This window comes from Phyllosticta citriasiana (assembly GCF_038021145.1).
Source record: "Phyllosticta citriasiana strain CBS 120426 chromosome Unknown IWZ02scaffold_10, whole genome shotgun sequence".
Lineage (NCBI taxonomy): Eukaryota > Fungi > Ascomycota > Dothideomycetes > Botryosphaeriales > Phyllostictaceae > Phyllosticta > Phyllosticta citriasiana.
The window spans coordinates 979,206-1,006,210 of NW_027117287.1; the positions used below are offsets into that span (position 1 = coordinate 979,206).

At 54.6% G+C, this 27,005-nt stretch overlaps 10 protein-coding genes across 10 annotated transcripts; 5 read left to right on the top strand and 5 right to left on the bottom strand.

Moving 5' to 3' along the window:
• Positions 1-1,353: 1,353 nt before the first annotated feature.
• On the top strand, positions 1,354-3,409 carry IWZ02DRAFT_476459 (putative beta-glucosidase D; the record flags this gene model as incomplete). The annotated part of the gene is made up of 5 exons (XM_066769028.1): positions 1,354-1,569; positions 1,727-2,220; positions 2,278-2,437; positions 2,587-3,036; positions 3,095-3,409. 5 exons carry the CDS (start codon positions 1,354-1,356, stop codon positions 3,407-3,409), a joined length of 1,635 nt encoding a protein of 544 aa, XP_066620893.1.
• Positions 3,410-4,208: 799 nt separating this feature from the next.
• On the top strand, positions 4,209-5,840 carry IWZ02DRAFT_41376 (uncharacterized protein). Its single transcript, XM_066765751.1, has one exon. The coding sequence runs from the start codon at positions 4,325-4,327 to the stop codon at positions 5,603-5,605; it is 1,281 nt and encodes a 426-aa protein (XP_066620894.1). The 5' UTR covers positions 4,209-4,324; the 3' UTR covers positions 5,606-5,840.
• A 1-nt stretch (position 5,841) lies between these two features.
• Positions 5,842-8,965, top strand: IWZ02DRAFT_41343 (uncharacterized protein). The gene has a single exon (XM_066765747.1). The coding sequence runs from the start codon at positions 6,077-6,079 to the stop codon at positions 8,783-8,785; it is 2,709 nt and encodes a 902-aa protein (XP_066620895.1). The 5' UTR covers positions 5,842-6,076; the 3' UTR covers positions 8,786-8,965.
• Positions 8,966-13,168: 4,203 nt separating this feature from the next.
• On the top strand, positions 13,169-13,971 carry IWZ02DRAFT_381792 (uncharacterized protein; the record flags this gene model as incomplete). The annotated part of the gene is made up of 2 exons (XM_066765186.1): positions 13,169-13,412; positions 13,457-13,971. 2 exons carry the CDS (start codon positions 13,169-13,171, stop codon positions 13,969-13,971), a joined length of 759 nt encoding a protein of 252 aa, XP_066620896.1.
• A 447-nt stretch (positions 13,972-14,418) lies between these two features.
• On the bottom strand, positions 14,419-16,544 carry IWZ02DRAFT_381314 (cytochrome P450; the record flags this gene model as incomplete). The annotated part of the gene is made up of 6 exons (XM_066765161.1): positions 14,419-14,584; positions 14,639-15,410; positions 15,481-15,516; positions 15,590-16,017; positions 16,126-16,253; positions 16,434-16,544. The coding sequence occupies 6 exons, from the start codon at positions 16,542-16,544 to the stop codon at positions 14,419-14,421; spliced, it is 1,641 nt and encodes a 546-aa protein (XP_066620897.1).
• Positions 16,545-17,258: 714 nt separating this feature from the next.
• On the bottom strand, positions 17,259-19,322 carry IWZ02DRAFT_457513 (putative cytochrome P450). Its single transcript, XM_066767944.1, has 4 exons — positions 18,473-19,322; positions 18,197-18,419; positions 17,731-18,128; positions 17,259-17,684 (listed from the first exon to the last, which is right to left on the bottom strand). Exons 1-4 carry the CDS (start codon positions 19,281-19,283, stop codon positions 17,488-17,490), a joined length of 1,629 nt encoding a protein of 542 aa, XP_066620898.1. The 5' UTR covers positions 19,284-19,322; the 3' UTR covers positions 17,259-17,487.
• A 693-nt stretch (positions 19,323-20,015) lies between these two features.
• On the bottom strand, positions 20,016-21,912 carry IWZ02DRAFT_41400 (aldehyde dehydrogenase). Its single transcript, XM_066765753.1, has 4 exons — positions 21,600-21,912; positions 21,474-21,543; positions 20,990-21,423; positions 20,016-20,936 (listed from the first exon to the last, which is right to left on the bottom strand). The coding sequence occupies exons 1-4, from the start codon at positions 21,660-21,662 to the stop codon at positions 20,031-20,033; spliced, it is 1,473 nt and encodes a 490-aa protein (XP_066620899.1). The 5' UTR covers positions 21,663-21,912; the 3' UTR covers positions 20,016-20,030.
• A 1,134-nt stretch (positions 21,913-23,046) lies between these two features.
• IWZ02DRAFT_41408 (uncharacterized protein) lies at positions 23,047-25,563 on the top strand. The gene is made up of 3 exons (XM_066765755.1): positions 23,047-23,588; positions 23,640-24,114; positions 24,166-25,563. The coding sequence occupies exons 1-3, from the start codon at positions 23,257-23,259 to the stop codon at positions 25,378-25,380; spliced, it is 2,022 nt and encodes a 673-aa protein (XP_066620900.1). The 5' UTR covers positions 23,047-23,256; the 3' UTR covers positions 25,381-25,563.
• Positions 25,564-26,567, bottom strand: IWZ02DRAFT_505966 (uncharacterized protein). The gene has a single exon (XM_066770393.1). It carries the CDS (start codon positions 26,359-26,361, stop codon positions 25,693-25,695), a length of 669 nt encoding a protein of 222 aa, XP_066620901.1. The 5' UTR covers positions 26,362-26,567; the 3' UTR covers positions 25,564-25,692.
• Positions 26,444-26,959, bottom strand: IWZ02DRAFT_505972 (uncharacterized protein; the record flags this gene model as incomplete). Its single annotated transcript, XM_066770394.1, has 1 exon — positions 26,444-26,959. Exon 1 carries the CDS (start codon positions 26,783-26,785, stop codon positions 26,444-26,446), a length of 342 nt encoding a protein of 113 aa, XP_066620902.1. The 5' UTR covers positions 26,786-26,959.
• Between the last annotated feature and the right edge of the window lie 46 nt (positions 26,960-27,005).

The window sequence follows — 27,005 nt, forward strand, 5'->3', positions numbered from 1 at the left end:
CTGTGGCATCTTCACCCAGACCCTTCGCGAGGAGTCGCTTGAATTCCCCTTATCCCCACAAGTTGCCCCAACTTTGCCCCAAATTCCTCGCCTCTTCAAAAATTTAAAATTAACGGCCCCCAATACTCCACTTTTTGCGATCAGCGCGAAGTGAAAGAGTCCAGAGCAGCTATGCACAGCTCAAGCTGTGCCGGTCACATTGAATTTTCTTCGCCTTTTGCTTCCTTTTTTCCTTCATCCCGCTCTCTTCTCCTGCCGCCGCCATCGGCGTGGTGGAGACACAGGGTGAATTCAGCGGGAATTGATGTTGTTGCCAAGCGCTCTCGCCTGCGGTATCCAAGGGATGCTGATCTCTGTGACTGCTATCAGCGGGAAAAATGACACAATCAAGACGCTCTGACGTTGCTGCTGGCGTTGATTGCGTGGACGTGGTTGGTGTTCGCTCAAAGATGGCCGCAAGGCTGGCTGCTCGCTACTCCGATTGGAGGCGGAAGCAGCCGCAAACTCGGAATTCCCGATTGTTCCTGGCACATTCTCCTGGCCCAAGGAGTTCCATTTGCGGATTGCCAAGGGCTTTATTTTGACCTCCTTACAGAGCCGCGTGGCAGTTTGGTGATCCATCATCCCTGCTCGCCAACCGATGCGCCGACATCTGTTGCTCCTGCATGACGGGAAGCATACGTGAAGCCGCCAAAGCAAAAATGCAACGGAAACTTCTCTTTCATGGTGCTTGAACGTGCGATCGCGCCCTCGGAAATGGCCGTGCTATGACGAGGCACCAGGGAGAAGTGGGCCAGGGGAAGTGTTTCCAGAGTTTGCGGGGTGCCATGTGTCTCACGCACGTTGCGATGGACTTCCTGCATAGAGCGCATGGAACGGGCAATTTGCATCGGCACGTCAGTCCACAGGTCTAGAAGCCGAGTATATCTCGCAGCGCGGTGAATATCTCCCTTGCCGCTGAAGTCGCCCATTTCTTCCTGCGATTATGAGCCATTCCTGCAAAAAGCAGGCGTGATTGTCGTTGACATTGACAGTAAACACCCGACCCCCAGCTCTTTCCAACCGTCGAGTGCTGAGAATTGGTCCTTTCCTTTCGTCATCGTCTATGCATTGTTTTTGAGTTTTCCTAATTCTTCAAGATGAAAGCTGCGGCAGCTTTCAGTCTGGCCTCGACGCTGTTGTACGGCGCGAGTGCAGCATCAAACTCCTCCAACGCAGCTATCTTCTCATCTGTACATGATACGAACCTCCTCCGCGAGTAAGAGTTCGCTTGAAGGCATGCATTTAGTAGGCTGATTGATTCAACAAATATTTCAGGAGCTTGGCGACTTCACTGACGCTTATGCAAAAGCCATGGCCATGACCTGGAACAAAGACTACTTTGAAGCCGAGGCCAAAGCTTTGGGCCGCGAAATTCATCTTGTGGGCTACAACCCGATCAACTGTCCCGAGGCTGGACCTCTTGGTCGCACCCCGTGGGGCGGTTGTCAATCCGAAGCCTTCTCGCGAGACCCTTACCTCAGCGGTGTTGCTCTGGCCAAAACCATTGATGGAATGAACTCTGCTGGTGTCATTGCAGGCGGTAGGCACTTCCTGCTCAATAAACAGGAGACGAAATGATCCACCGGCACGTCGAACTCGACTTCGGTAGTGCATTCGTCCATTGCTGATGACGAAGGTTTCCACTAGCCCCTTTTTTTGCGGCAGCACAAACTGACGTGCGCAGACCATTCACGAACTCTACCTTTGGCCGTTCCAGGACGGTGTCAGGGCCGGCATGGCCGCCGTCATGTGCGCCATGTCCCGAGTGAACAACTCGCAATCGTGCGAAAACAGCCACATTGTCACCGAACTTCTCGAGGCGGAGCTTGGATTCCCCGGCATGGTCTTCCCAGGCGTAAACTCGCAGACGACTTCATATGATTTGGCGAATGCTGGCCAGGACTATGGATCGAGCTCGTACTGGACGTCCCAGCCTTCTGAGGCCGGCTCGACAGACTACCGCGACGTCCGCTCCAACCCCTCGGCTCTCATTCGAGAGGTCAGCGCCGCATCGCTCGTCCTACTGAAGAACAACGTCACAACTAGCGGCGGTCCCCCCCTGGATCGCCCCAAGTCCATCAACGTCTTTGGTGCTCACGCTGGCCCTGCCATGGCCGGCCCCAACCAGGCCTTCAGCGTCCAGGGGTCGAGCGGTCCAACTTACCGGGGTCACTTGGCGTCTGGCAGCGGCAGCGGTCAACTCTCCTTCTATTACCTCATTACCCCTTACTAGAGCCTTACGACGCGTGCTGCGGCCGACGGAAGCATGATTCGCTGGATACTTAACAACACGTACACTTCTTCCTCTTCTGGTATGGGCGTAGGTTCGCCTCCATCGACTGGCGGCATGGGCGGTTCCAGCAACTTCAGCTACAGCAGCACGAGCGCATCGGAGGTGGTGGAAGCGGTGGCAATGCGCTGTCCAACCTTGGCCAAGGTACTGCAGTTATGCCCTCCATCACCAATTACGCAGAGGACTCTGAAGTTTGCCTCGTCTTCCTGAACTCGTTCTCCGGTGAAGGCGCTGACAGGGAAGAGCTTTAGAACATTGATCAATACTCGCTCGTCCGGTCGGTCGCTTCGGAATGGAATGTTTTAACACCGTCGTCGTCATTAACACTGTCGGACGCCTGGGTCGAGCTCGAGAACGTGAAGGCCGTGCAGTGCGGTGGTATGCCGGGCCAGGAGAGTGGTAATGCCATTGCCGACGTCTTATATGGCGACGTCAACCCTAGCGGCAAGCTGATCAACACCATTGCCAAGAACGAGAGCAACTACCCGGTCCAGCTCTGCTACACGGCAAACTGCGACTTTGACGAGGGCGTCTACGTTGACTACCGCCACTTTGACCGCTGCAACGTCACGCCGCGCTACTCCTTCGGTCACGGCCTCTCGTACACGACGTTCGAGTATGGCGACGTGACGGACAAGAAGACGAATGAGACGGCGCTGAGTGCGACGTACCCCAGCGGCCCCATGGCCGTCGGCGGCAAGGTCAGTACCTCATCCATGCATCAAAAAAGTCTCCAAGCTATCCAATAATCTTACAGAGACTGACCTCTTCGACACCGTCTTGAACATCACTACGACGCTCTCAAACACTGGCTCGCGCTCTGGCGCCGAAGTCGCCCAACTCTACGTCTCGTACCCGGCCGTCGCCAACCAGCCGATGCGGCAGCTGCGCGGCTTCGGAGAGGTGCCGCTCGACAAGGGTGCGAAAAGTACCGTCACGTTCGAGGTGCGCCGCAAGGATGTCAGCCACTGGGATACGGTGGCCAAGGAGTGGACGCTCGCCAAGGGCACGTACACGTTTTTCGTGGGCAGCAGGTCGAGGGATCTTGGGGGATCTGTCGCTGTTGAGATCTAGGGGGTTTTTTCCTTTTTTGCCTCTAGATTGGTTGGTTAGAACTTTAGACTGGGTGGCATTTGTTACTTTGCACAAGCGAAAATTTTGTTAGGGACGGGGATAACAGATTTCGATTCAGCAGCACCTTTATGTCCAGAAAGTCCTTTCGTCTTCCATGTGAGACTTTGCTCGTTTTATCGTTCGTTTGCTTTGTTAGCTTTGTTCTAAACAATTTCTTGCAGGGCGCCGTCTTCCAAAGAAGGGAAACACCTGGTGAGTAAAAACGACAAACCCTGGTGGTAGAACCCTGAAGCCGGGGAGGGAGGTCTGGGTTTTTGTAGTTGTCCGACCTGTCTGCGATTTTCTTTCTTGTCGAATTCCTCTTGCTCATGGCATCTTTCGAGCAAACCCCAACTGCAGACCAGTCTGTCCATCCGGACAGCGACGCTCAGCCCGACTCTAGTGCAACTCATGCAAACCACTTGCTTCCATTTGTTGCTCCAGGAATATCGCAAGAGGAAATTACTGCGGGACTGGTGGACCTTTCGATGTGTCCTTCTTCGGAGCCTGAGAACAACACGCCGTCGCCATGTCAAAAGCCAGAGAATCAGGAAGCGGCCACGCAGCCCAGCCAGGAGTTGGCTCCGTGCATCCCAAGGGTTAATCGCGTGGAGTTCCCGTTCCAGATCGATCTCAGATCCATAATCTCCCATCGCATTCCAACCGACATCGTCATGGTTTGCGACGAATATCATCTTTACTTTCCCAGGAAGTCTGCAATTCACTCGCCTGGGCATTCATGAAAAGCAAGCGAGCTTACATATTCATCCAATCACCATCATCACCACCTCCGCTTGATTTCTCCGCCTCACGACACAACGACACTCTTTGGCCGAGCCCTTCCACCGTCGAAGCTAAGCTCGGCCCACATCCGCAATGGCAAGGCATCGCCGGCGTTGTTCTCAAGACCCCTGCAGTCCTTACTACCGTCGCATTCTTGTCTCGTCTGTAAGAAGCCGTCGCCTAGATGCAGCGACAGGGCAACGCGCTCGTTGCCTTGTTTCCGAGCCTCGGTCTTCTCCTCCGACCTTCCAATCTGGCACACGAGAACGTGAGGCCGGTGTAAATGTACATTCACTTATTTCATCCCGACACACCGTTTGTGCAAGACCAAGAAGACCTGTCGACACGGTGCACAGCCACTCAAACCCTCCGATCAAGAGGACTCCTATCTTTCAGTCTTGCAATGGGTCCAGCAAAGACCCTTCCAAGAATTCTTATCCAGATTTGCTGCACAAATTACTCCATCTGTTAGATGGCAAGGCTCCTGCGGCCGAAAATCAGACCTCGGATCTCTTGGCCTTGACCAATCCTTCTCGTCCAGAAAAGCTCGCAGTTCACACAGCAGGCATCGGTGGCCAGGTACCCGATGACTTCAAGGATGCCCCGAATACCAATACAACGCCCCATCCTTCCTCAATTCATCCGAACTTGCCGATCGGTGATGTCCATGAATTGATGCCGATGCTAGGTGACAATCTGCAAGACCTCGCTCCCCATGAGCCGCCAGCACCTCGCTACACCAATTTCTTTCACCATCGTTGTGGAAGACTGTTTCTCAATCTCGACGAAATAGGACAGAGGGACTCACGTGGCAATCGAATTTACCTGTACCGATATGTCCCGGCTGACAGACAAGATGATGCGTACCGGATTATCGGCCCATCGATCGGCCGTGATGGTATTCCATTCCATGGTCGATATGGTCGTGGATCAAGTATTTGTTCCGAATGTTGTTCAGGCTTTGACCCTTCAGAAAGCGATGAAAGTGGCAAGCCTGTCATTGATTTGCCCCCAGACTCTTGGGAAGGCGAAACTCTGGTCTTTGACGCTCCTGGCGAGGCACTGGAGGGAGCAAAGAGACTCCAAGACCCGCTTGAAAAAATGGAACCAATGCTCTTCCAAAACTCAATCCAAGTGTACTCGGGATTTCTGCGCACAATTCTTCAACACATCCGCCCACGACGATGGCGTAGGCGAACAGCTTCAGAACCGGAACCAGGCAGACAGCCGTTCCCCAATTTCGACCCCAACTTGATTCCGCAAACGACAGACCATCCCGACTACGTGTATCCTATGACCGGTCTTCCTACTTATCCCCGACAAGATAACCGCCAAAGAAACCGCAGTGTGGCAGCGGTTCCAGAGCGTGGCTAGGAACCACAAAGAAACATTGCCGACGAGGACGAGAATCGGCCGTGGAATGCGGTTGGAGGAAGTAGCAACCACGCAGCAGCGGTCTCTGAGTCGCGTGCTTCCTGGGGTTCAGATTTACCACCTCCCTCCTACCATGCCAGTGATGCTGGATTGCCTTCGATACCAGCCGGACAACGTCCAACATTCGGCCAGATACAGCTTCAATCTCATCCTCGCGGGAACGAACCAAGCAGAGTGGCACGATGGGTTCTCACACATGGGAACGCAGGAGTCAGAGTAGAGCATGAACCTCGAGTACCCCGAGGGCTCCAAGGTCAGCTAACTCGAAGGATTGGCCCACCTGACCTTGCTCCTCGCCAGTCTGCGATTGAGTACGGGCCTGATGGTCGATATCCAACGACGGACCGTCCGAGGGAACGCCCGGTTGAGATTGGCTGGGGTGTTGGGCAAATCAATCCGTTACTTGCTCCTATGGATACGGATCAACTGCCACCTGTAATGATGCCCAGTTTTCAGGAGCAGGGTCAGCCTGCTTTCACTCCTGCTGCGAGCACGAATATCGCACCCCCGAACCAAAATCAACATCAATCAAGAAATGTTCAAAGTATCCACCAGAGTTTGAGAGAGAGTCGACGGTTGCAAAGGGGCGTTTTGGTTGGACATCGCGCTCGAACTCCACCGCAACCCAGGAGAGTCGAGGTTCCCTATGCATATGGAACTGTGCCACTCTATGCTCGCGAAGGCGTACCCATGTACAGCACTGGAGTCTGGCGCGACCAGCATTTGAGACTCACTCGAGGCCAAGAACAGCGCAGCACAAGGTCAGCCCCCACGCGTATATATCCTAGTCGTGGACAGGATCCAGAGTTGCCGCCAGCTGCTCCTGAACGCACGGCTGAAGAAGCACGAGCGATGTGGACTGTAGAACAAGTTCGCCGCAACCATCCTTATCAAACTTTCCGTGATTTTCCGGAGCTCTACTTTGGACCGGAGGAACCGCCTTCGCCAGACACACTTGCTAATGGACTGGGTTACTACGACAACACACACGACGAGCCTTCTGCTCAGGACCAAGCGCCGAATGACAGACCGCCATCCCCCCCATTTGTGCCATGGCCTCAGCACATCTTCAGAAAAGGACCACGAGGGAGCAGTTGTTCCAGTGTGGGCTGGGGCAAGATGCTGGCAAGAGTACAGGAAAACGATAAAAAATGGGGGAAGCAGAGGCGTCGTCGTTCGTCTGAGGTTTCTCCGCTAACTGCTTCAGGAACCGCGGGAGGCGGAGCAACTCCTGCGAACAGATCTCCGTCTCCGAGGCCGTCTTTTGTTCCTTTCATCAACAGCTTATCTGTGAGTTCGGAAAGTGCAGGTGTATCTTGGAAGAACCCGTTTCCAGATGGTCAAGATGGACAAGGTCCAGAGATCGACCATTTCAATCAAGGTCATCACCTTGATCTGGAAGAAGGGCCCGGATACATTGATGATGATGATCCTGGCGAAGGTCCTTCCGGGACACAGCCGCGATGGGCGGAGGATGACCCCGGTGAAGGACCCTCTGGGACACAGCCAACATGGGCGCAAGATGGCCCTGGCGAGGGACCTTCTGGGACACAGCCGTCATGGGCGCAAAATGACCCTGGTGAAGGGCCTTCTGGGACACAACCGTCATGGGCACAAGACGACCCTGGTGAAGGTCCTTCTGGGACACAACCACGATCGGCGCAAGACGAGCCTGTGGAACAAGCTACTAACCGTCGGCAAGGTCAATACTTTGACGAAAATGAAAATGGTGAAGGCCCATCCGGGACACAGCCGAGATGGGAGTATGGACGTCAATCCGAGGACCCAGACGAGGTCCGAAAGATCCTACGGAAAGGCAAAGAACCAGAAGAACAGCACCCACAGCCATGGCCATTGCCGAATCCAGAGCCACCACGAAGAGACGAAAATCGTCAAGATCCAAATTCTGAAAGGCTCCAACGAACGAGGCCCCCACGAACGCAAAGCGAGCCTCCCGCATCCAGCCGAGTCGACGGAGCAGATCGTTCAAGAAGTGGTGCACTGAGGCGTCGCGAATCAAGAGCGTCGTTGCGTAGCCCAAGTAGCCCAAGTGACGGTCAAAGCCCCACGGCGAGGCAAAGGCCATCTCGTTTTCGGCGATTTATGCAACGATTCAGGGGCGAGCACAGAATCCAACTTTCTGCATCTGCCGGCCGCCACACTCCGAGTCCACCAAGGCGCGGCCCCCAGCTATGTCTGAGACGTCGAGAGATCGGAAGAAGGCTCATGCAAACCGTAGGACGGGATATTCGACAGTCTTGGAACAGACGTGGCCGCAGACAGAGTTTGGATCAGCACCAACGTCCACTTGCCCCAATCCCTCCCGAAGGTACGCCTCACGAGGAATATCGTGGAACGGCTCTTAGCCCTATACCTGAAAGGTCCGACGAGCGCCTCAGCAGGGTTTTGAATGCGTCCTATGATTACCTTGGAGACCATCCAGCCTTGAGACCTGGAGGAGCATTCGGCAGCAATCCTAGACGTCAACCAGCTGTTCAACCTGCCGCATCAGGCGCTGGCCGTCCTGAAAGGCAGCCAGCTGCCGGACATGCTCGGCAAAGTAGTAACAGCCGTATTCCTGCCCCTTCGGCAACCACACGGGCATCGAGTCTCCCGAGACCAAGTCGAATCCCAATGCCTGTTTCTCAGTCTCCCCTGGCTTCTCCAGTTGGTTCCACACGCCGCGTCGGGAGTCACGCAGGCTTTCAGAGGCCATCAGCGCCTGCTTCGCATGCCGGGTCAACTGGTCGAACTACTCGTCCTGCTGCCTCCGCTCCATCAATTCCACAACCAGCAGGTAATCAGCAGTCGAGTGTACCTGGAAGTTCAAGTGCTCAGAATGTTGCTCCTCCTAGTCCTGGTGTTGGTCCCTCTCGGCCCAGAGGACGCAGTCAGCCATCTGACAGTTCTGGTCTCTCAAAGTCCAAGGGAAAGGGGCGCGGCGGTGATCACAGCCATCGACCACTTGGACTTGAAATGGCCTTGTTTCCCTCCAGATATTTCAATGCTCCGTGGAATTTGGTTGATCCACAGTTGGCGTTGCTGAGGGGGCCGCTGGGCGCGGAGAATGGCCGCCACGCGAGGAGCTCAAGGGCTGAGCAGACACGGTCGAGGCGGTAGTCTCGTCCTTTCACCTTGAGTGTCAACAGCTCTTCCAAAGCGAGCAGGGTTACTAGACCGGATAGCGGATGGCTCTGGCCGCCAGAGAAGCAAGGAAAAGGGCCAGCTCAGTGGCTGCTTGAGCGGCGCTCAAACGGGCCGCTTTCAATGCCAGGCAATGGAGCCAACTTTACGAATGATGGCTCGTCCTTGCAGTCGATGCAACCGTCGTCGAATTCATGTCCTGGTCAAAACGAGTGCCGTCCTGGTCATAAGTCCTGCGAAAATTGTTTTGTTGACGCAACCGACGAAGAGTTTCTCCAACACCTGCTGGGGAAAAATTTAGTGCGGAACAAAGTGAAGTTTGACATGGAGCCACTTCACGTCTTCTGCTTCACAGAAAAGCCAGCCGACCCGGAAAATCCTCGCGAAGACGATGGCGGAGTCGAGGACGACACGCAGCAGTCAAGGGATGACAGTGGTACGCCATCCGGGACCGTTACCACAGACTTGCCAGCACCGTTGGACGGCTCATCCGGTAGTCCCTCCCAACGGCCTGCGGAGGCCACTGCTGGCTCAACAGAGGAGTCTGGCGCAGACATAGATGACCTGGACACGCCCCTCGACGGCGACTTCGATGCTGAAATTACCACGCCACACTTGGACAGCTCTGATAGCCCGCAGCCTTCCCCACAATCAGAATCTACCGTCGACCAAGCAGCGACGCCTGCTACTTCTGTATCTTCTGCATGTTCAAGTTCTCCAAGTCCTGCAGCCCCTCCGAGCCCTCCAAGTCCGTCCCTACCTTTGCAACGAAGATCAATGTTTAGCTCGAGCGACCGCAGTCGCGAGAACGATCCGAACGAAGATCTTCCGCCGTCGTACAGTGATTCAAGCTCGGATATTCTCATCGAAGCCGGCGCACGACGTCGCGGCTTCAGTTTGTCCGACGCCACTGCCATAAGCCGTCGACGTCTGCGTAATTCCACTCTACGAAACGGACCACCGCTTATCCCGTTGACTCCCATCGTCACGAATCCCCAGCCTGCTGAAGGTGGCCACAGAGTTTCCTTCCGCGCGGCAACAGAACATCGCAATTTTGTGTTCAACGAGCCGCCAGAGGAGGTTGGAGACCCGAGCCAGCCAGTGAGTCCGTCATCAAAAGCTGGCAGCCCGAAGAAGGGCGTTTTGAAACGCGCAGATTCGTCAGATTCGTCAGATTCATCGACAGAGACTGTGAAGCCGAAAAAAAAGTCTGGAAAGGAACCGTCAGAAAAAATGCACAGTACTTCGGGGCAACCTCCCCCACTGCCATCGCTGCCAGAAACTTTCGAGGAGGACTATGGCGAGGGCAGTAGCATGAGCCCGCCGCGAACCTTCGAAATGGGGGCTGGTCGTGGCAGCGCCGGTAGTGACGGCAGCCTCGATTACGAAGAGCACTTCATCGATACCGATTGGAATACAGGTCGGCCTGCTTGTATTCCAGAGGACGACGAAGAAGAAGAGGAATTCGACGTTGAGGACAGAGAAATGGCGTTCTTGGACGAGCTTTTTTTCACGGCCATCAGACGGGCTGAAATCGTCAGCTTTCTCTCCGAAGCAACAGAACTACCTCAATCTCTCGATGAACGTACGATGGCTGTGCTCACTCAGGCTCAGATTGCGAGCTACCTCGACGAACCAGACAATGAAGAAGAGGAAGCAGATCGCCCCGAGACTGAGCAGCAGCGCATCGAGCGCGAAGAGGCGCGCGACTCTGCACTTCGAGTGATGCGAGACACCAGCGAACACCTTCGAGAGGAAGAAGTCGAGGGCAGCGACGCGGAGCTGGACGAGCGCATTTTCGAGTTTCGACGCGCAAAGACTGCGCTCAATACTAGTGGATCGATGGAGAAGGAAGAGGCCAATCGACGGTGGCAGAAAATAACGGGCCAGCCTGATGATCCTAACGAGGACTACACAAGCGCATCTTCGAGCCCAAACTCCGATCCAGGCGACGCCAAGCTGCCCTCTTTTCCCTCTGGGTCTAGTTCTTCTCGTGAGCTTCCAGGAAATCCTTTTGACGATGCCTTTAGCGAAGGCAGCGACGAGCCTTTCCCGACACCAGAGGATAGTGACCCCGATTCACCATCGGGAGAGGAGAAAGCTGCTTGTCCAGACCAGACGGCAGTCCCAGCTCCTGACTCGAAACTTTTGCAACAAAGGGATTATTGGGGCACCGGCGAGCCGAAAAAGGGCGACGATGATCCCGAGGAGCTTTACACGACGCCAGAGCAAGAAGCAGAGCGCCGAAATGAGCGCATACTGCGCGACACTTACAGAGATGCCGTAAATCCCACCAAATGGACTCGAGACTACTGGGGTTTTGGAGGGGATGGTTCACATGACGACGATGATGAAGAGCTTTATACCACTCCGGAGCAGGAGGCCCACCGTCGTGCCCTTCGTGAGGCGCGCGCCGGGAAGAAACGAGCAACAGACGATGACGATACTGCAGCTGGTCTTTCGTCGACAACCGCTGCAGAACCAGCTCCTGAGGCTATTGCAACATCAAACATTTCCAGTCAAGTTGTTGACCAGCAAACGGTTCCAGGCACGACAATCGTCAAGGGACCTGCGACAGCAAGCGAAACTACCTCACCGGCTGCAAACACTGCGCCATCGGGCACCAGTGACGAGGCAAAAGCCAGCGCCACTGGTCCCATTTTGCCGGAGGAAGAGAGGAGTCCACGAAACATCGGCCTCTGGTCTACCGAGATTCCTTCGGAACAAAATCTTGAGAAGTTGCGCGCTCATATTCAGAAGACAGCTCGTGCGATTGGAGACATTCCGGAGAGGGTGATTGATCATCTGATGCGTCAGATGAGAGACCCGTGGACACGCAGCAACTACCGGGAAATGACCCAGGCCAAGTTGAACAAGAAGTTGAAGACGTTTCGAGAGGGCCCGCCGAAACCGACGCCGATTAAAGAAAATTTCAGCGACAACCCTGATTTAGCGCTTCACATGATGAGGCCTGTCATGGAGTTGACAGCCGGAACCCAGAATCCAGCGACGCCAGAGACGGCTCAGTTCCTCGCCGAAGCTGCACGGTCATCTGGTCAGACGGAGGCACAGACAGATAGCTCCCCAGTTGACGTGGATGACCCTGATCCGAGCCCCAGAGTCGCGGAGTGGATGCTAGACTGGAGCATCCATCGGCTGAAGGACAGAGTCTGGAAACGCAGGGCGAGGAGATTTAAAGCCAGGGAAAAGAATCACGGCGAGGAGCAAGCGACTGTAGCCCAAGGGGGCAAAGGCGTTGAGAAGATGATCCAAGGAGAGGCATCGCTAACCGAACATGGGAGGTCGGATGGAAGGAAAGGCGGCGATATCATCGACTGGGTTGCCAAAACCATTGCCAGACGCGAGGAGAAGGAGAGACAGAAGTCTCAAGGCAATACCGTCTCGCCCAGAAGCAGCGTCCCTGGTGACTCTCACGTACCACCAGAACTTAGGGTGACTTCGGTCAAGACACCAGGGAAAGACATTCGGGGCTCTCCTCTCTTCTCCCTCGTCGATCCTTTCAAGAAGAAGTCGGGTCAGTCCGAGGGTGGCCCAAAGGAGAGCGGTACGGGTGACGAGGGACAAAAGGCAGAAAGCACAAGTGATGCAGGCTCCGATGGCTCGGTGCTCACAGCCCTCCGCGACGATGCGGCATCTGATACTTCGGTCCAAACAGCTTTTCGGGTTGGACTCACGGAAAGTGTGGCGGATCCAATATCTCCTGGGACTGCGGCGCCAGACTTTCCACGATCCGAGTCGCCTGATGTGCAGTACGTCGAAGATGTACGACAGTCGAGTTCGTCCAATGTGCAGTACATTGAGGATGTATCGAAACAACCAAGCGATTCCGGGCAAGAAGCAAACGAGACACCTGTCAAGCGAGACTCTGGACCATCAACAGAGGCAGAGTCGTCGTCAGGTGGAGCGGAGCAAAGCGGCAGAACTGGCGAATCGCCCGGGGAAGACGAGCGGGATGCACGGGCCGAAAGGCGGTCAGAGCAGACGACGGACCAGAGCTTGGACCAGGCCCGCGGCGGCAGTCCACGGCGTTCGCGACTCCGACGTCCAAGACGTTCATCAAGATCCTCTTCGGCACTGCACAGAAGGAGCGAGGAACCACGCCCTTCCCGCTCTACCGCCCTTCTTGACGGAGCTACATCGACCCCTGCTCTCCACCCAACCGACCTCGACCCGTTGTCCGCTGCCAACTCCCTCCGTCATCACTTCGACGAACTGTTGATTCGCGACCCCTCTTGCAATCCACTGGGATTGGTGTCCTTGAAAACAGGATATCCCAGGGCTGCCCAAAGGACTATGAGCCAGCCTCCACAGTACATCGACTCTTCGAACACCAACGTCATGGCAAACTCGCTTCCCCGACAATCCCCATCGCCAGGCCCTGGTCACCAACCCAATGGCTCCGGTGGCATGCCCAATCTCGTCAATGGTCTCCTGAGCGGAGGACACCAAACCGACATGAACCACTTGTGGCAGGTTGTGCAGCAGCTGTCCGACGTGCTGGCCGAGAATAGAAGTCAGACGGCCAACATCATGAACAGCGTGCAACTAATACAGGCATGTCCTGAACCTGAACAAAATTGTGGTCATGACTCTGACAATCCCTCGGACAGGCTCGCGCTGCCCAAGATGGGTCCCCACCAACCGTCGCGCAAGTGAATGGCGATCTTTCTGCTGCCAACAACCGCGCTCAACTCGCCGAAATAAATTCCCTTCGAACGCAACTTCAGACCGCGCAAAGCAAAATTTCCTCCCTCGAAACACAGAATTCTGCATTGCAAGCTCTTGTGCAAGACTACGAATCCTCCGTCACCGCCATCCTCGAGAAATTGCGACCATTTACCTATCGGCACGAGCAAGCCATTCTCGCTTTACACTCTCACTACAATAATCTGTTGGAGAAGGAACGCCAGCAGAATCTGGAGCTCAGGTTGGAGCATCAGGACTGGCAGGCAGGCTTGGGGCGCGCAGCCCAATTCGCCCGGGCAGCGTTGAAAGAAAGCTCCGAGGCAAGCCTGCCGCATGAACGAAAAATCAAAGAGCTCAAGGCTGAAAACAAGCTCTTGAGGAGACTGGCGGGCTGGGAAGAAGTGAGCGACAGCGACGAAGAAGAGGAGCACCGAGACGAAGACCATTTGCGCTAGAGGCGAATTGAAAGAAAAGTCCCTCATTGAGAACATGTGGGAACGGCTGTCATTGTGGATATGGTATGTATTGGCGTTGTCACGGAGGTCAAATGTCCGGGCATCAGGACGGCGTTGGACCACGGAGCATGCCTGGATGGCGCTCTCTTGTTGTTGATTTGCATTGCAGTCATTTCTACTCATGGAACATTGGTGGCGGCGTTTGGGGAACATTTCAGGATATCGTCAAGACGATGGGAGAGTCATCTCATTTTTGATACCAATACTATGCATTCACTCACCACTCTGCTCCAAAGACCAATCGGGCCAGTGATGTTTGTCACAAGCTTGCAAGTATTATCTCACTTCAAATTGATGGATCCGTAGGCTCACAACCACTCCAGGCTCGTGATGTTTGCTTCTTCAGGAGCAAGAGTCCATCTCCACTTTGGGAATGCGTCGCAACCCCTAGCTCTTGGAAGAAATCAGTGACAACGTATAGCTAGTTGATCCCTCGTACTCGGCCAAGTCGTCCAACGCTTGTTTCCCTTCTCTCTCAATCGTTTGGCGAATCTCGTCGCCGCGGGGTGTGATGCTGCACTTGAACGGCTGCGGCCGCATATTCAACCCATCTCTGCTACCACGTCAGTCTTTCATCAGACATGACATAGAAAAACTTCGACCATACGTGTAAGCAAAAATGTCGACCGGAATCTCGCGACCGCTTGCGTCCTTCGCCTTCTCGATCCTGAAACCCCACAAGAGCCTCGCGATGCTCAGGAAGGTGCCCTGTTCCGCCAACGCCTGGCCAGAGCACACGCGACGGCCCCAGCCAAACGTCATATAGCCACGCTCAGCGGGGAAGGGCTTCGCAGTCTTGACCCCGCCGTTCAGGAAGCGGTCCGGGTCGAAGCGGTCCGGGTCGGGAAAGTAGTCGGGATCGCGATGGATGGCCCACACGTTCCCCTGGACCCAGGTGCCCTTTGGAATCAACCAGCCGCGGTAGAAATCATCCTCGACGGGCGCGTGCGGCTGGCCACCGATGATGGCGACACTGCGCCAACGGAACACCTCCTTCACAAACGCATTGACGTAAGGCAGGTCCGGCTGGTCCTCAAACGATGGGCTGCGATGGGGCCCGACGACGCGGTCCAACTCGTCCCACGCGCGCGGCAGCACGTCCGGGAACGCGCAGCACGCCAGCATAAATGTGATGAGCGTTGAAGACGACGTGTCAGAACCCGCGCCGAACAGGTTACCGGCTAGTGACGAGATCTCCTCCGGCGACAGCCCGTGCTTGGGCGCGGCCGCGAACAGCTGCTTTGCGTAGCAGTCGTCGTTGCCGGGCGTCTCGTGAGCTTCTTTGGCCAGGCTGTAGAAGAAGGTGTGGTCCCCGCCTTTGCAGCGCGCGCCGAGGCCGCGCTTCCAAGGGGCGATTTCGGGCGGGAATTTGGCGAGGACTGTGTTTCTTGTCAGCGGTGGTGGTGATGGTGGTGCTTTCAGGAGACGGGAGAGCAACGGACTACTCACTAGGAAACGTCTCCATGAGCATGGGAAAGGTTTTGCCTGGTGTCCTGTCAGAAAAATGCGTCCTCTTTCAACCTAATTTTGCCTCCATGTCCTCGGGGACGACACAAACCCGGCACGTTCAGAATGGCCGCCAACTGCATGGCCGCAATCACCTCCGTAATAATCGGATCATCCTCCCTCGCCACGCGCCTGCCAAACGCCACAATCGAAACAACACTCGTGGCATAGCGCTCAAAGAGCTCAGCAAACGCGTGCGGCCGCGCGAGCAAGTCGCGCGCAACAACGCGGTTCTCTTTATCCTGCAGCGCGCGGTACCGGCGCACCTGCTGCACGCCGACGGCCGCGTGCATCAGCTTGCGGTGGACGCGCCATCGCTCGCGCTGCGCCGCCGTGAACGTGTACATGTTGACCAGGTTGGTCTGGCCCGGGCCGCACTCGGCGAAGACGACCATGCGCGGTCGCGACGAGTACGTCCCCGCCCGCTTGTCGAGCAGGTCCGAAGCCGCTTGCGCGTTGCAGATCCAGATTGTGGGATTTCTGTGGACCACAGCAGGCGGGTGAGTGAGTGAGCTTTGGTTGTCATTTTTTGCGCGCGGGAGGGTTTGTGGGCGCTTGGAAGGGCGGCATGGCCGTTGTTTGTCTTACCTTCCTATCCAAAAGGTTACCAATGGCGTTTGGTACCCTTTCGCCAGTTTTTCAAAGAAGATCCACGGCTTGTTTTCCGGCAGCGAAAACGTATTCCCAACAATCGGCCACGGCAGCGGGCCCGGGGGCTAGTAGCGCATGTAAGTGTTGTGTTCGGAAATACAATAACTGCAGGATTGGACATCCTCGTCTCATCATCGTCTTCATATTCACAGTCGTTCGTCACTTCATTTCTTTCCTCTTTCCCTTCTTGCAAGCAATGTGAGACACAGAGGCAAAGACCGGAGCAAAAGTAAAGCGGTGTCTACCATTTTCGCCCGCAGCCACAGCATGCGTCCATAGTCGATCGCAAGCAGCACGAGCGCCAGGCCGGCCAGCGTCACGAACGGGTGCTGCCGCAGCAGCAGCCCCACTTCCATAAGCGCATCTGAGAGCGCCGTGACAGCCATGCCCAATCAATCGACTCCGCGTCGCTCGGCGATTCTGGTCGTGCAAAATCCGGTCCGAATGATGGCAGCAGAAGCAGATACCGCAAACACCGCCGCGCTGCCGCGATTCTTGGAATGGTGGTTTACTCTCGGCGGCGGTAGGCTTCATCATCGTCATCATCATCATCATCATCATCAGGGATCTGGGGGTTTGTTTAGTGTCTGCTGCTGGTGCTGCTGGTGCTGCGTCGGCAAGTCTGGCATCGAGGCAAATGCCGAGCTACAGATTGGCGCATCGAGATGTGGAGGAGAATGTGGGGTTTGGTTCGCTTTTTTGCGGGGAAGGGTAGGGATTGGGGGGGGGAGGGCGCGCGGCGCAAGACAGGGTCGAAGCTCATTTTTACTTGATTTATTCCCGTGAAGGACTCTTTGGTGAATTGCGTGGCCGGACGCCAGTGCATAATGTCTGGTGATGTGGTTGATTGTAGTGCACGCCAGACACGCGAGAAACTGGTTGTGGACCTTGTCAAACTCCTGAAACGACAACCCGTGCGGCAGTGTATTATCTGACATTGCAGAAAATACGAGCGGATGGGCAAAAGACTTGTGGCAGAAAAAGCAAAGTCGCGAAAGATGGCTTGTCGAAGCCAGTGGTATTCGTAGCTAAGAATGGACTCGAGGATTGTGGACACATTAGAGATGGGTCTTTGGTTTTTTGGATGCTCCAGTTGCTCACGATGATGCCGCTCAATTGTGGCCATGCAATACTATCAAGATGTCTTTCGAGCTCAACATAGTAATAGCAGACCAGTACCAGAATCCTGCCAGAATCCTGCCAATAGACTCTAACCTAACATGCTGCGCTGGAGTTTCATGCCTAAGTAAAAGAGGAGCCTTCTTAGATCGTTTAATTCATAGCAGCTCGGATATAGTCTTAAGCCGCTGCGCTTCTCTCTTTGAATACCAAGTGAAGTTCCCCACACTCAACCGTAAAGTGATCGCGCGTCTTGTTCAACAAGTCATCGCCAGTCTCGCCCGGTGCGAACTGAATGTCAAAAGCCATGAGGAGCTTCGCAATGACAAGACGGAGCTCCATCAGCGCAAGAGGCTTGCCTATGCAGCCGTACACGCCTGCACATGTCAGAAAGCATTCCAGGAGAAAACGGGAGAGACTTACCAGTGCTGAAAGGGAAGAACGCCTTTTCCTTCTTGACCATCTCCTTCTTCGCGTACCATCGCTCAGGCAGGAATCGATTCGGCTCGGCATACACTTTCTCGCTGCGCCCGAGCACGTATTGCGGGCACCACACGGTTGTCTCGCCGGGGATGTATGTGCCATTGACCTCGATGCCTTCAGGTGGCGTGACGCGCGGCAGCGCGGTGGGAACTGCCGGGTGCAGCCGCAGTGTTTCGTTGATGACGCCGTTGAGGTGCGGCAGGTCTTGGATGTCGCGGTGATTGATCGAACCGTCGGACTGGATTTTGGGATTGATTTCCTCGCGGAGCTTGTCAATGTGCTGAGGCTCGAGGGCAAGATGGTACATGGCATGGGTAAGTGTTGCGGATGTGGTGTCGCTGTCGTCAAGTTAGGAGATTACAGGGCTGGAGAGGGACCAAAGAAAATGCAAGAGTCAAATACTCACCTTCCAGCAACGATGATAAGTCGTGAGTCGCCCTGGCAGCGAGTCTTTTCGATGTCAGACATCTTTTTGCCAGGAAATTGGTCAATCAATGGGCTCATAATGTCCGGTACGTCGGGTTTGATCTTCGCGCGCTCCTCAAATTGCTTGTTGCAATAATTGAAGAACCGCCAGTACGGTGCTGCCAGAGGAGTTTGTGCCAAGCATCTGAAAAACCAAGTCGGCACTGTTCAAGTATTAGCAGGGCCGTACACCAAAGTGAAAGGACAGTAAATGCACATAGAAAAGCCAAGCCCTGTAGGCCTTCACCCAACAGCGAAATGGCAAAGTGCTCCTCTCCCTTGTCGAGAGTGCCAAAGGATTTTCCAAACGCCAGCTCTCCCATGATGTCGTAAGCGAAAAAGGCGAACCACTTCGTCGCGTCGACAGGCTGTCCCGAGAAGGCACAGAGCTGTCGGACCAGGCTGGAAGTGTATTTCTGGACTCGAAGCTCGTATCCACGAAGGGCCTTGTCACTGAACGAGATACTCCAGAGCCGCCGGCGCGCATCGTGATATTGGCGGTTGCGAGACGAGTGCATCGAGGCAAGCGGGTAGTCGTTGTCATACCATATTGCCTTGGTACATTTTGTGCCGAAGCTGTAGATCAAGGGAACGGCGTCGGGGTCGATAATGGAAAGATCGTTGGAGCCGACTCTTACAAAGTCACCGTGTTCCTCGTGGAGCTTGGTGACTAGCTTGTACGCCTCCGAGTTTCCAACGTGAAACGCCATCCAAAACGACGAGAGTCTTGTCATGAAGGGCCCAGGAAACTTGTTCAACGGGGAGAACAAGAGCCGCCACGTGATGAGAGATGTGAATATTCCAGCCAGATAACTTGCCGCGACGGTCGCCATTTGTAATGCAGCATTGCTGTAGCTGACTTGGTCGACAATTGCCAGGATATTCGTCCCCAGTATAAACAAAGCGATGAAATTTCGAGCATATCTCAGCGGGTAGAGGTGATGTTCCCCCTTGTGGAAGTATGCCGCCCAAGTAAACACTCCTGCAAGCGCCGCGGCTCCGAACACAAATGGAGGTTGACCGGCCATGTTGAGCGAGGATGCAGCAGAAAACTGTCGTGAGGCTGCTGAGAAGCACGCCTTTAAGAATTGGTTGCAAACTAGCCGTCAGACCCCACTTCTGCGGGTCTTGTGTGAGGTGGAGTTGATACTGGAGCGACGTACATATGCAGTCGCATGGTCTGTGCGGGTCCACAAAGGGGAATTCAGTGGCGCGCTGCTCTGCATGCTTTGATAATTAGTGCCTGCGTTACTGGGTCTTGTGACCACGCATGGGAATAACGGCACATTGAAACTGTCTCCGTATCTACCCTGTCCAAGGCCACGCGGAAGTTTATCCGCATCTGGTTCTTGGGCTCGTATTTCCACATGGTAGCCTTTTCCTCCCGGGCAAGTTTGAATGAAGTGCTTTTGAGCCTTGGGTTTGCATTGCAATAGTTGGGTCACGGGATTCGCGGTGAAGACGCCAAGGAGGATTCTCCTACACATTCCATCTTTTTTCCGGCCAATCGCATTATGAGCATTCCGCGCAGACGGCGGATAATGCTGCCGCCGAGGCCAGTTGTGAGGCTGTTTGAAATGGGGATCCGAAATGACGATCTCTGCGTTGCAAGCGGTCCGCAAGGGTATGAAAAAAAACTGCCAGGCATTCGACTGGATCTACAAATGAAATTTCCGTCTAAGTACGTGTTTTGGGCAAGCTTACCATGCCAAGCGCAATGTGCAGTAGTCAAATCCATACAATAGAGGCGCGAAGTCTTAAAGGACTGTTTTTTCTCAAAGCTTGGTCATGATCGACTTCTCTTCAAGATAGTTCCTCATGCTGTGTATCATGCCTTCCCTGCCAACGCCTGATGACTTGAACCCACCAAACGGCAGATCGGGCAAGTTGATGGGAGCCGAGCAATTGATGCCGACAGTTCCAGCTTGAATAGCCTTCGCGACCCGGAGGGCTCTAGCGTGGTTCGTCGTGAAAACTGCAGAGTAGAGGCCGTACTCTGTGTCGTTTGCCTTTTCGATGACCTCTTCCTCTGTCTTGAACGTGTTTATGCAAACAACGGGACCAAAAACTTCCTCTTTCATCGTCTTGGAATCTTCCGGAATGTTTTCAAAAATCGTTGCTGGAACATAATAGCCGTTGCTCAGTTGACTGTTTTGCTCCGGCTTCTCGCCACCAAGAACGACCTTGGCACCTGACGACTTGCCAAGTTCGATATAGCTGTTGACTTTCTCGTACTGTATCGAATCAGCAACAGGACCCAATCCTACCTCTGGGTCGAGAGGGTCGCCCATTTTGACGCTGGCCCATTTCTCCTTAAAGAGTTTTATAAACTTTTCCGCAACAGTGTCTTGAACGTAAATTCGAGAGTTGCCCATGCAAATCTGACCGGCGTTCCATCCAATTCCAAATTGAGCTGTGGCGGCAGCGGATTCCAGATCGGCGTCTTCAAAGACTACAGCGGGAGACTTGCCACCAAGCTCAAGGTGCAGGTTCTTGAGGTTTGATTTGGCCGCGGCGATAGAGATTGATCGTCCAGTTGCAGTCGAGCCCGTAAAGGAAAGCGTTCGCACGTCCATGTGGGAGGCCAAGGCAGCACCAGAGACGTTACCGTGCCCGTGCAAAATGTTGATGATTCCAGGTGGAAATCCAGCTTGCTCCACAAGTTTGGCCAGAAACGCGGACTGTAATTCTGTTAGCGTGACGGCAATAGCATTAATTGCAGTGTTCATCTCACAGTCAAGGGCGCTTTTTCACTCGTCTTGATGATGATTGCGTTTCCACATGCCAGAGCAGGGGCTGCCTTGGACGAGAAGAAAATCATCGGAGCGTTCCATGGTATGATACCCGCAGCGACGCCGTATGGCTGCAGTAAGGTCATTCCCACCATGCCAGGGTTATTGAGACTTGTGGATCCTTGAATGGCCCAACCAGCCTCTGAAAACCACTCCCACAGTCTAGCCCCCACATAGACGTCAATATAGTCTCTGACTGGCCGACCCATGCTGATAGCCTCGAGGGTGGCCAAGTCTTGCATGTGTTCACGCATTAGAGTCGCAACTTTTCGCAAACAAGCTCCTCTTTCGGGCGGGGAGAGTGCTGCCCAAGCCGGTTGAGCAGCTTTTGCAGCTGCTACAGTAGCATTGACATCCTGAACACTTGCTTCGGACACTGCATAGAGATTTAATATCCAAAACTTTTCGATATTCTTGGAGTCGCACCTTCGGCAAGAAATTCCCGCGTGGAAGGGGAATGGAGCTTAAATGTCTTTTGGTCTGAAGACTCAACAAACTGATAAAATGTTAACATCATTTTGGAGAATTTTTGAAACCAAACTTGATACTTACCTTGCCATTGATGAAGAGGCGCGTGTCCATCTTGTTTCTGACGTCGTCGCTGCTGCTGGCCATGGTTGCGAAAGGGCGATATTCTGCGAAAGAACAGGCGGGAGAAATCGTCCTATACCGATGGTAGCAAGCCGGGACTACTTTATATACCGGCGATGGAGCGGCAATTGCTTGATACGTGATCAAGAAGCCTTCATCCGACGCTACGTTTGGGTACAAGCGGCGCCGATGCAGACAACCACAGTATCCAGGGATTGTCAGGAGCGTCTATCGGCGAGTCTCTTTGGGCCACCCCGCAAAATTCGGCACCCCACAAAGTTTCGGAGCCGATCGGCATTGGTGGACGCTCCCGGCAGCAATGTGTTCCGTCCTTGGCATGGCAACAGGAACAACATCAAGCTTTGGCTGTGGGCGGTGCCCACACACGTGAGCATCTCAGTTGTTGTCTGTTCAGGTGGAGAAACAGCAAAGCGGCGGGTACTTACGAGTGTTGGGAAGCTCGTCTTCTGCGTGTGTTGCGATTATCGGAGATTCGAGACGCTCATTGTTGCAAATGGAAGGGGTCAATTGTGGATTCCAATCCCACGCACAACGCATAGAGAGAGGACACATTCAGAAGCCAGGTCCTCAAGGTGCTTACATGTGCAACAAGACTTCGACACGAAATGAAGAAGAGGACCATCAATGGCAGGGATCCAAGGTTCCCGAATTGGCAGTTGGTAGTCGGCCAGGGACCTGAGCGGCCCGAAATTATCCGAACGTTCTGTCCGGTCCGGTGGGCCTTCTGCCTCACGTGATGTCAACCTCTCGCGCCCTCAAAGTCTCCAAACAACCTTCTCTCAACGTATCGAAAGCCAAACTGAAAACTGGAAAGGGAGTGCACACTCTTCCACTGACGCTCCCTACCGCAATAGACCTGTCAAGTCTCCCAAAAGGCCTCCATCGGCGACCTTTGACTTGACTACGTTGCTTGGGATGATTTCCAGGTCCTGGAGCGTTCGCAAAACATTCTACCGGAACGCTGGCCCTCGAGGTCGCCAGATTGACATCCACTCGGCACTCTTGGCTCGCAAAAGCACAGGATCTTGATTGCGAAAATGCCGACTCCAGAGAGCAACTTCGCGTTTGCCTCAGTCGTAGAGGTCTCACAAGGTCGCAGTCCGAATTCGAGTACAAGCTGCCGCGAGTGGGTGGATGATGGCATCGTCTCGAGGTGGATCGTAGTGCGGCGGGCATACTGGTCGTGGTGAGCTCAACGTCTGCTAACAATGCAGGTCTTTCTGTTGCGTGTGAAGACCGAGGTAGCCTCTCTTTCGAGAAGTCTTTGCCGCTCTGCGTAGGATCGCTGTTCGCAAGAGTGTGGAAAAGGCCACGAATTCTCCGTTAGCAGTAGCAGGTTGGGAGGTCTTCGCTCTTGCATTGCTGAACTTCAGAGCAGTCGATTTGGTACCGTTTTGCAGTGGTGTAGATTTGGTTGCCAGAGCGTGTGGGTTGAAGGAAGTCGCGTCCAGGTGCTGGTGGACGTCTTTTTCGTGCCGACTCACACTCCTCCACCCACCATCAACACCCTCGCCGTCTTCCCCTTCTCACTACCGCCGTTTGATCTCGCCTTCAATCGCGCCATTCACTCGTTGCGTCTGGACATTCGTTCCCAGCTATGCGCCAGGTCAACTTTGGCGGCATCATAGCCGTCCTGGTGGCTTTGCTCACCACGTCTGCGACCGCAGGCTGGGCTGTCAAGTGCCAGCCGGTCCTGCGCGACCGCATTGATCCTATTCACAGTCCTGGCAAGCTCTATAGCTCTTTCAATCTCTTTGCGGGTTCCAATGCGGTCAATGCAAACATCACCTACCGTCAACTGCGTCACTCGGCGTGTTCTTCTTGCTCAACCAATGGCGACATGTCATTGTACTGGACCCCTCAGCTTTTCTACTACGATGGCATAAACTACTCGATCGTGCCTGAGAAGAGCATCACTGTGCACTATGAGTAAGTCAGCCAGATAATCAGCTCAAGGTACCAAACACTAAGTCTAAACAGTCAAAACCCTGCTGCCATTCGAAACTTCAGCTCTCGAGCTGCGCCCTTTCCTGGTGGGTTCAAAATGTCTGCTGGCCACATTTCCAAGCGTCGTCCGACCAATGATGTCCCTGGTGGTGCCGTGCGGTACGAATGTTATGACAGATCAGCTCAGAATGGTGTGAAGTCATCCACAGCCCACTTGCCTCAAGAGTATTGTCCCGATGGTCTCAGCGCGAATGTTGGCTTCCCTTCCTGTGGAGACGGCAGAAGACTGTCTTCGACAGATGGCTCTCACGTTGCCTACCCTCTCAATGGGACCTGCCCGCCCTCGCACCCCGTGCGTCTGGTCTCGATGTGGTACGACGTGCGGTACGACCTTACATCATTCAAGGGAAGGTTGGGCATGGACGGTCTTTCTCATCTTGTCTTTGCTGAGAAGGGCCCGAATGGATATGTCAATGACCCAATTGGCTACGGCTTTCAAGGTTCCTTTGTAAGTGTCCACAGTGGTTTTCGCTCGCAAGCCCGCGCTAATCCTGCAAAGATGAACGGCTGGGACGAAAGCATTTTCCGGCGAGCAATCTCCCACTGCAACGGGCAGGGAAACCTCACCAACGACACATGCTATCCTTTTCTCAACCAGACTGTCCGTCCCAAATTCTTCGTGAGCTGTGCGGGCACTCAGCATGCGCCTGAATCCATCACAGCGCTCGCTTCCCCTACGCCTACTCCTTACACCGGCCCGAAATTTTCGACATCCATCATGACCACAAATTACAACTCGAATGGTGGCTCCTTCGTGCCAGTGTCTCTATCCACAAATACCAGATCGCCCACGCTGGTCACTCCTTCCTCCAAATCCAGGATCCCAATCGTGGCCTCCAAGCCATCTCCCATTCCGTTCGGCGGTCAAAGAGAATATTGGAGTCACTTTGGCTGCGGAATAGACGACGTCTCGAACCGTACGTGGACAGATTCATGGGCCGACAGCTCCATGACTAGGCAGACGTGTGTGGATCACTGCCACGAAAAAGGCAAGCATTGGGCGGGTCTTGAAAATGGCGACACCTGCTATTGCTCCTTCACGCCACCTCCTATTGATCGTCTGCCGCGCACTGGTATCAATGGTCAGTGCGACTCCATGCCTTGTGCAGGTGATAGCCATGATCCATGTGGTGGCGATCCTAGCGATGACAAGTACGTTCTGAGCATGTTCTACTGGTGCAAGAGCGGCGACACGAATTGCCCTTCAGTGCATCCCCTTCCATACGATTCCAAGGAAGTCTCTAAGCGCGACATTGAACTCTTCAAGCGATCAGTCGCAGACCCTCATCTCCAATCTGCCAGTTTCGAGGATTCTCTCAAGGAATTCCCCGCCATAATCGAAAAGGTGTCTCTTAGCAACGGCGACTTCTTGGGCCTCAAGGTTTGCAGTACATCCAGCGAGAGTCATCAGCCTCCTCGCTGTGTCCTCTTCGAAAGTCACAATGCCGAGGTCTTGAGCTCCAAATTTCTCCAGTGGGCACGTCAGGCGCAAGGTTACGAGTGGCGCGAATATGCCACGCTTTGGGACCAAGCCAAGCAGCACGAAGCGCACCAAAATTTGCATAACAAGAGCCAGTGGGCACTCTTCGCGGTCCTGGGCATTGTTCCATTCTTCGTTGGATGGTTTGCGTTCATGCTTGGTCTGTTTGTTGGAGAGACCTACGCTTCCAACGCAAGCCGCACCCGCGTCGTGATTGTGAATCCGGAACACTGAAGCCATTGATGGTGTTTCATTGGCGGCTTGGGATGCCTTAAAGGGTCTTGGAGGTGACTTGAACTTTGCTGGTTGCGTATCGCAACGAACGTCTGTCCATAGCTGACGAATAAACGAGGAATACCTTTCCCGGTGGCCCCTCATGAGACTATCGTGTTCCCTAATGTAACAGCATTTGATGGCTCACACGTACTGCAAGAACTTTGTTCAGTGTCCTTCAGCAGCAATACAAGCCTCGAAGGTACTTCCCCTCTTCCCATCCAATGCAGCCTTCATCTCCGTCTCAAGATTCTGCTTCCATGCGTCTTCCAACTAAATTGGCTTCCACCCTAATCGCGTCCTCGCAGCAGTGCCCTTGGTCTTGTAATGGCTCGCCAACCCTGTCTCGGCAATGTAGAGATTCCCCGCCGTCATCGATGCCGACTCTTCAAGACTCAAGGTGCGAATCTCCTTGTTCTGGGGCCCGCCCTCCAACGGCAGGTGTGCCACCGCAAACGCAACATCCAAACAGCGCTGCGCGATATCGCGCGTCAGCGTCCTTCCAGCCGTCGGGAAAATGATACCGCGCCTGCCCGTCTGCACACCGCTACCGCCATGCTTGACAATATTGAGCACGCAGAGCACATAAAACATCAGCCAAGTCAGCGATGTGGGGACGTAATCAATATCCCCCGTGCCATCGCCAGCCATGACGCCGTACCCCTGACGCAAGACACTAGCCATCATGACGGGAATCATCAAGCCGGCCTGCTGGAACGGGCCCTCCGCCGGGGCCGAAGATGCACGGCGCCTGGATGCTGATGGCGTGGATGCCCAGCTCCTCGCCCAGGCGCAGCGCGACCAGCACCACTCTTGCTCGTTCTGCGCCGCCTCGAACGCGAAGACGGCCGCTGAGTCCGCGTCGTCGTACTCGACGTCTGGCCGCGCGTCGCCCGTGATCGGCTTGTCCGAGATGTTGGGGCAGCCTGACGTGGGGATCATCCAGACGGCGGGCTGCTGCTGCTGGCCCGAAGTTTCTGATGTTGCCGCCGCTGTCTTTTTCTTTTTTTTTTTTTTTTTTTTTTTATTTGCGCGCCGCCAATCCGCGCATCAGCGCTTCAGCCGACGCCGGATGGAAGCCTGTCCCCGCGTTGATGACGACGTCGTGCTCGGCGGCCAGCGCCGTCAGTGTTGCGACGTCGTCTAGGGAGGTGGTGGCGACGGGCTTCACGCGCGGCCCGTAGGTCGCCGTGAGTTTTGGGATGCGGTCGCCGCCGCCTGGAAGCACGGGGAGGGTTATGGGGTTGGAGGGGGAGAGGATGGAAGTAAGGGAGGGGTGGTTGAGGAGGCGGTGGAGGACGCTTCCGCCCACGTAGCCCGTTGCGCCTGATGGGAGAATCTTTGGGGAAGATGATGGCGTTGCCATGTTTAGTCTGCGATTTGAATGTTGCGATGAGAAGAGAAAGTAAATTGATCAGACTGGTCGAATAATGAAGAAGAGGAGAAGACGGCCAGCCTTTTCTAAACACTCATCTTTAAGATTGGAAGTCAATGATTAGTTCCAGCATCTCGATTGCACCGTCAAGCAACATGCGTTGCTGGCGGGAGGTTTGCAGATGCGATACATACCTATCCTGAAGGTTACC

Coding starts and splice junctions, on each gene's coding strand:
- IWZ02DRAFT_41376 (XM_066765751.1), top strand. CDS start 4,325: ATGGCAAGGCATCGCCGGCGTTGTTCTCAAGACCCCTGCAGTCCTTAC.
- IWZ02DRAFT_41343 (XM_066765747.1), top strand. CDS start 6,077: ATGGATACGGATCAACTGCCACCTGTAATGATGCCCAGTTTTCAGGAG.
- IWZ02DRAFT_457513 (XM_066767944.1), bottom strand. CDS start 19,283: ATGGCCGGTCAACCTCCATTTGTGTTCGGAGCCGCGGCGCTTGCAGGA. Junction 18,420..18,472: donor ACAGGGCTTGGCTTTTCTAT/GTGCATTTACTG, acceptor ATACTTGAACAG/TGCCGACTTGGTTTTTCAGA. Junction 18,129..18,196: donor CTTATCATCGTTGCTGGAAG/GTGAGTATTTGA, acceptor ACTTGACGACAG/CGACACCACATCCGCAACAC.
- IWZ02DRAFT_41400 (XM_066765753.1), bottom strand. CDS start 21,662: ATGGCCAGCAGCAGCGACGACGTCAGAAACAAGATGGACACGCGCCTC. Junction 21,424..21,473: donor GCGGGAATTTCTTGCCGAAG/GTGCGACTCCAA, acceptor ATCTCTATGCAG/TGTCCGAAGCAAGTGTTCAG. Junction 20,937..20,989: donor GTGAAAAAGCGCCCTTGACT/GTGAGATGAACA, acceptor ACAGAATTACAG/TCCGCGTTTCTGGCCAAACT.
- IWZ02DRAFT_41408 (XM_066765755.1), top strand. CDS start 23,257: ATGCGCCAGGTCAACTTTGGCGGCATCATAGCCGTCCTGGTGGCTTTG. Junction 23,589..23,639: donor AGCATCACTGTGCACTATGA/GTAAGTCAGCCA, acceptor AAGTCTAAACAG/TCAAAACCCTGCTGCCATTC. Junction 24,115..24,165: donor ACGGCTTTCAAGGTTCCTTT/GTAAGTGTCCAC, acceptor AATCCTGCAAAG/ATGAACGGCTGGGACGAAAG.
- IWZ02DRAFT_505966 (XM_066770393.1), bottom strand. CDS start 26,361: ATGATCCCCACGTCAGGCTGCCCCAACATCTCGGACAAGCCGATCACG.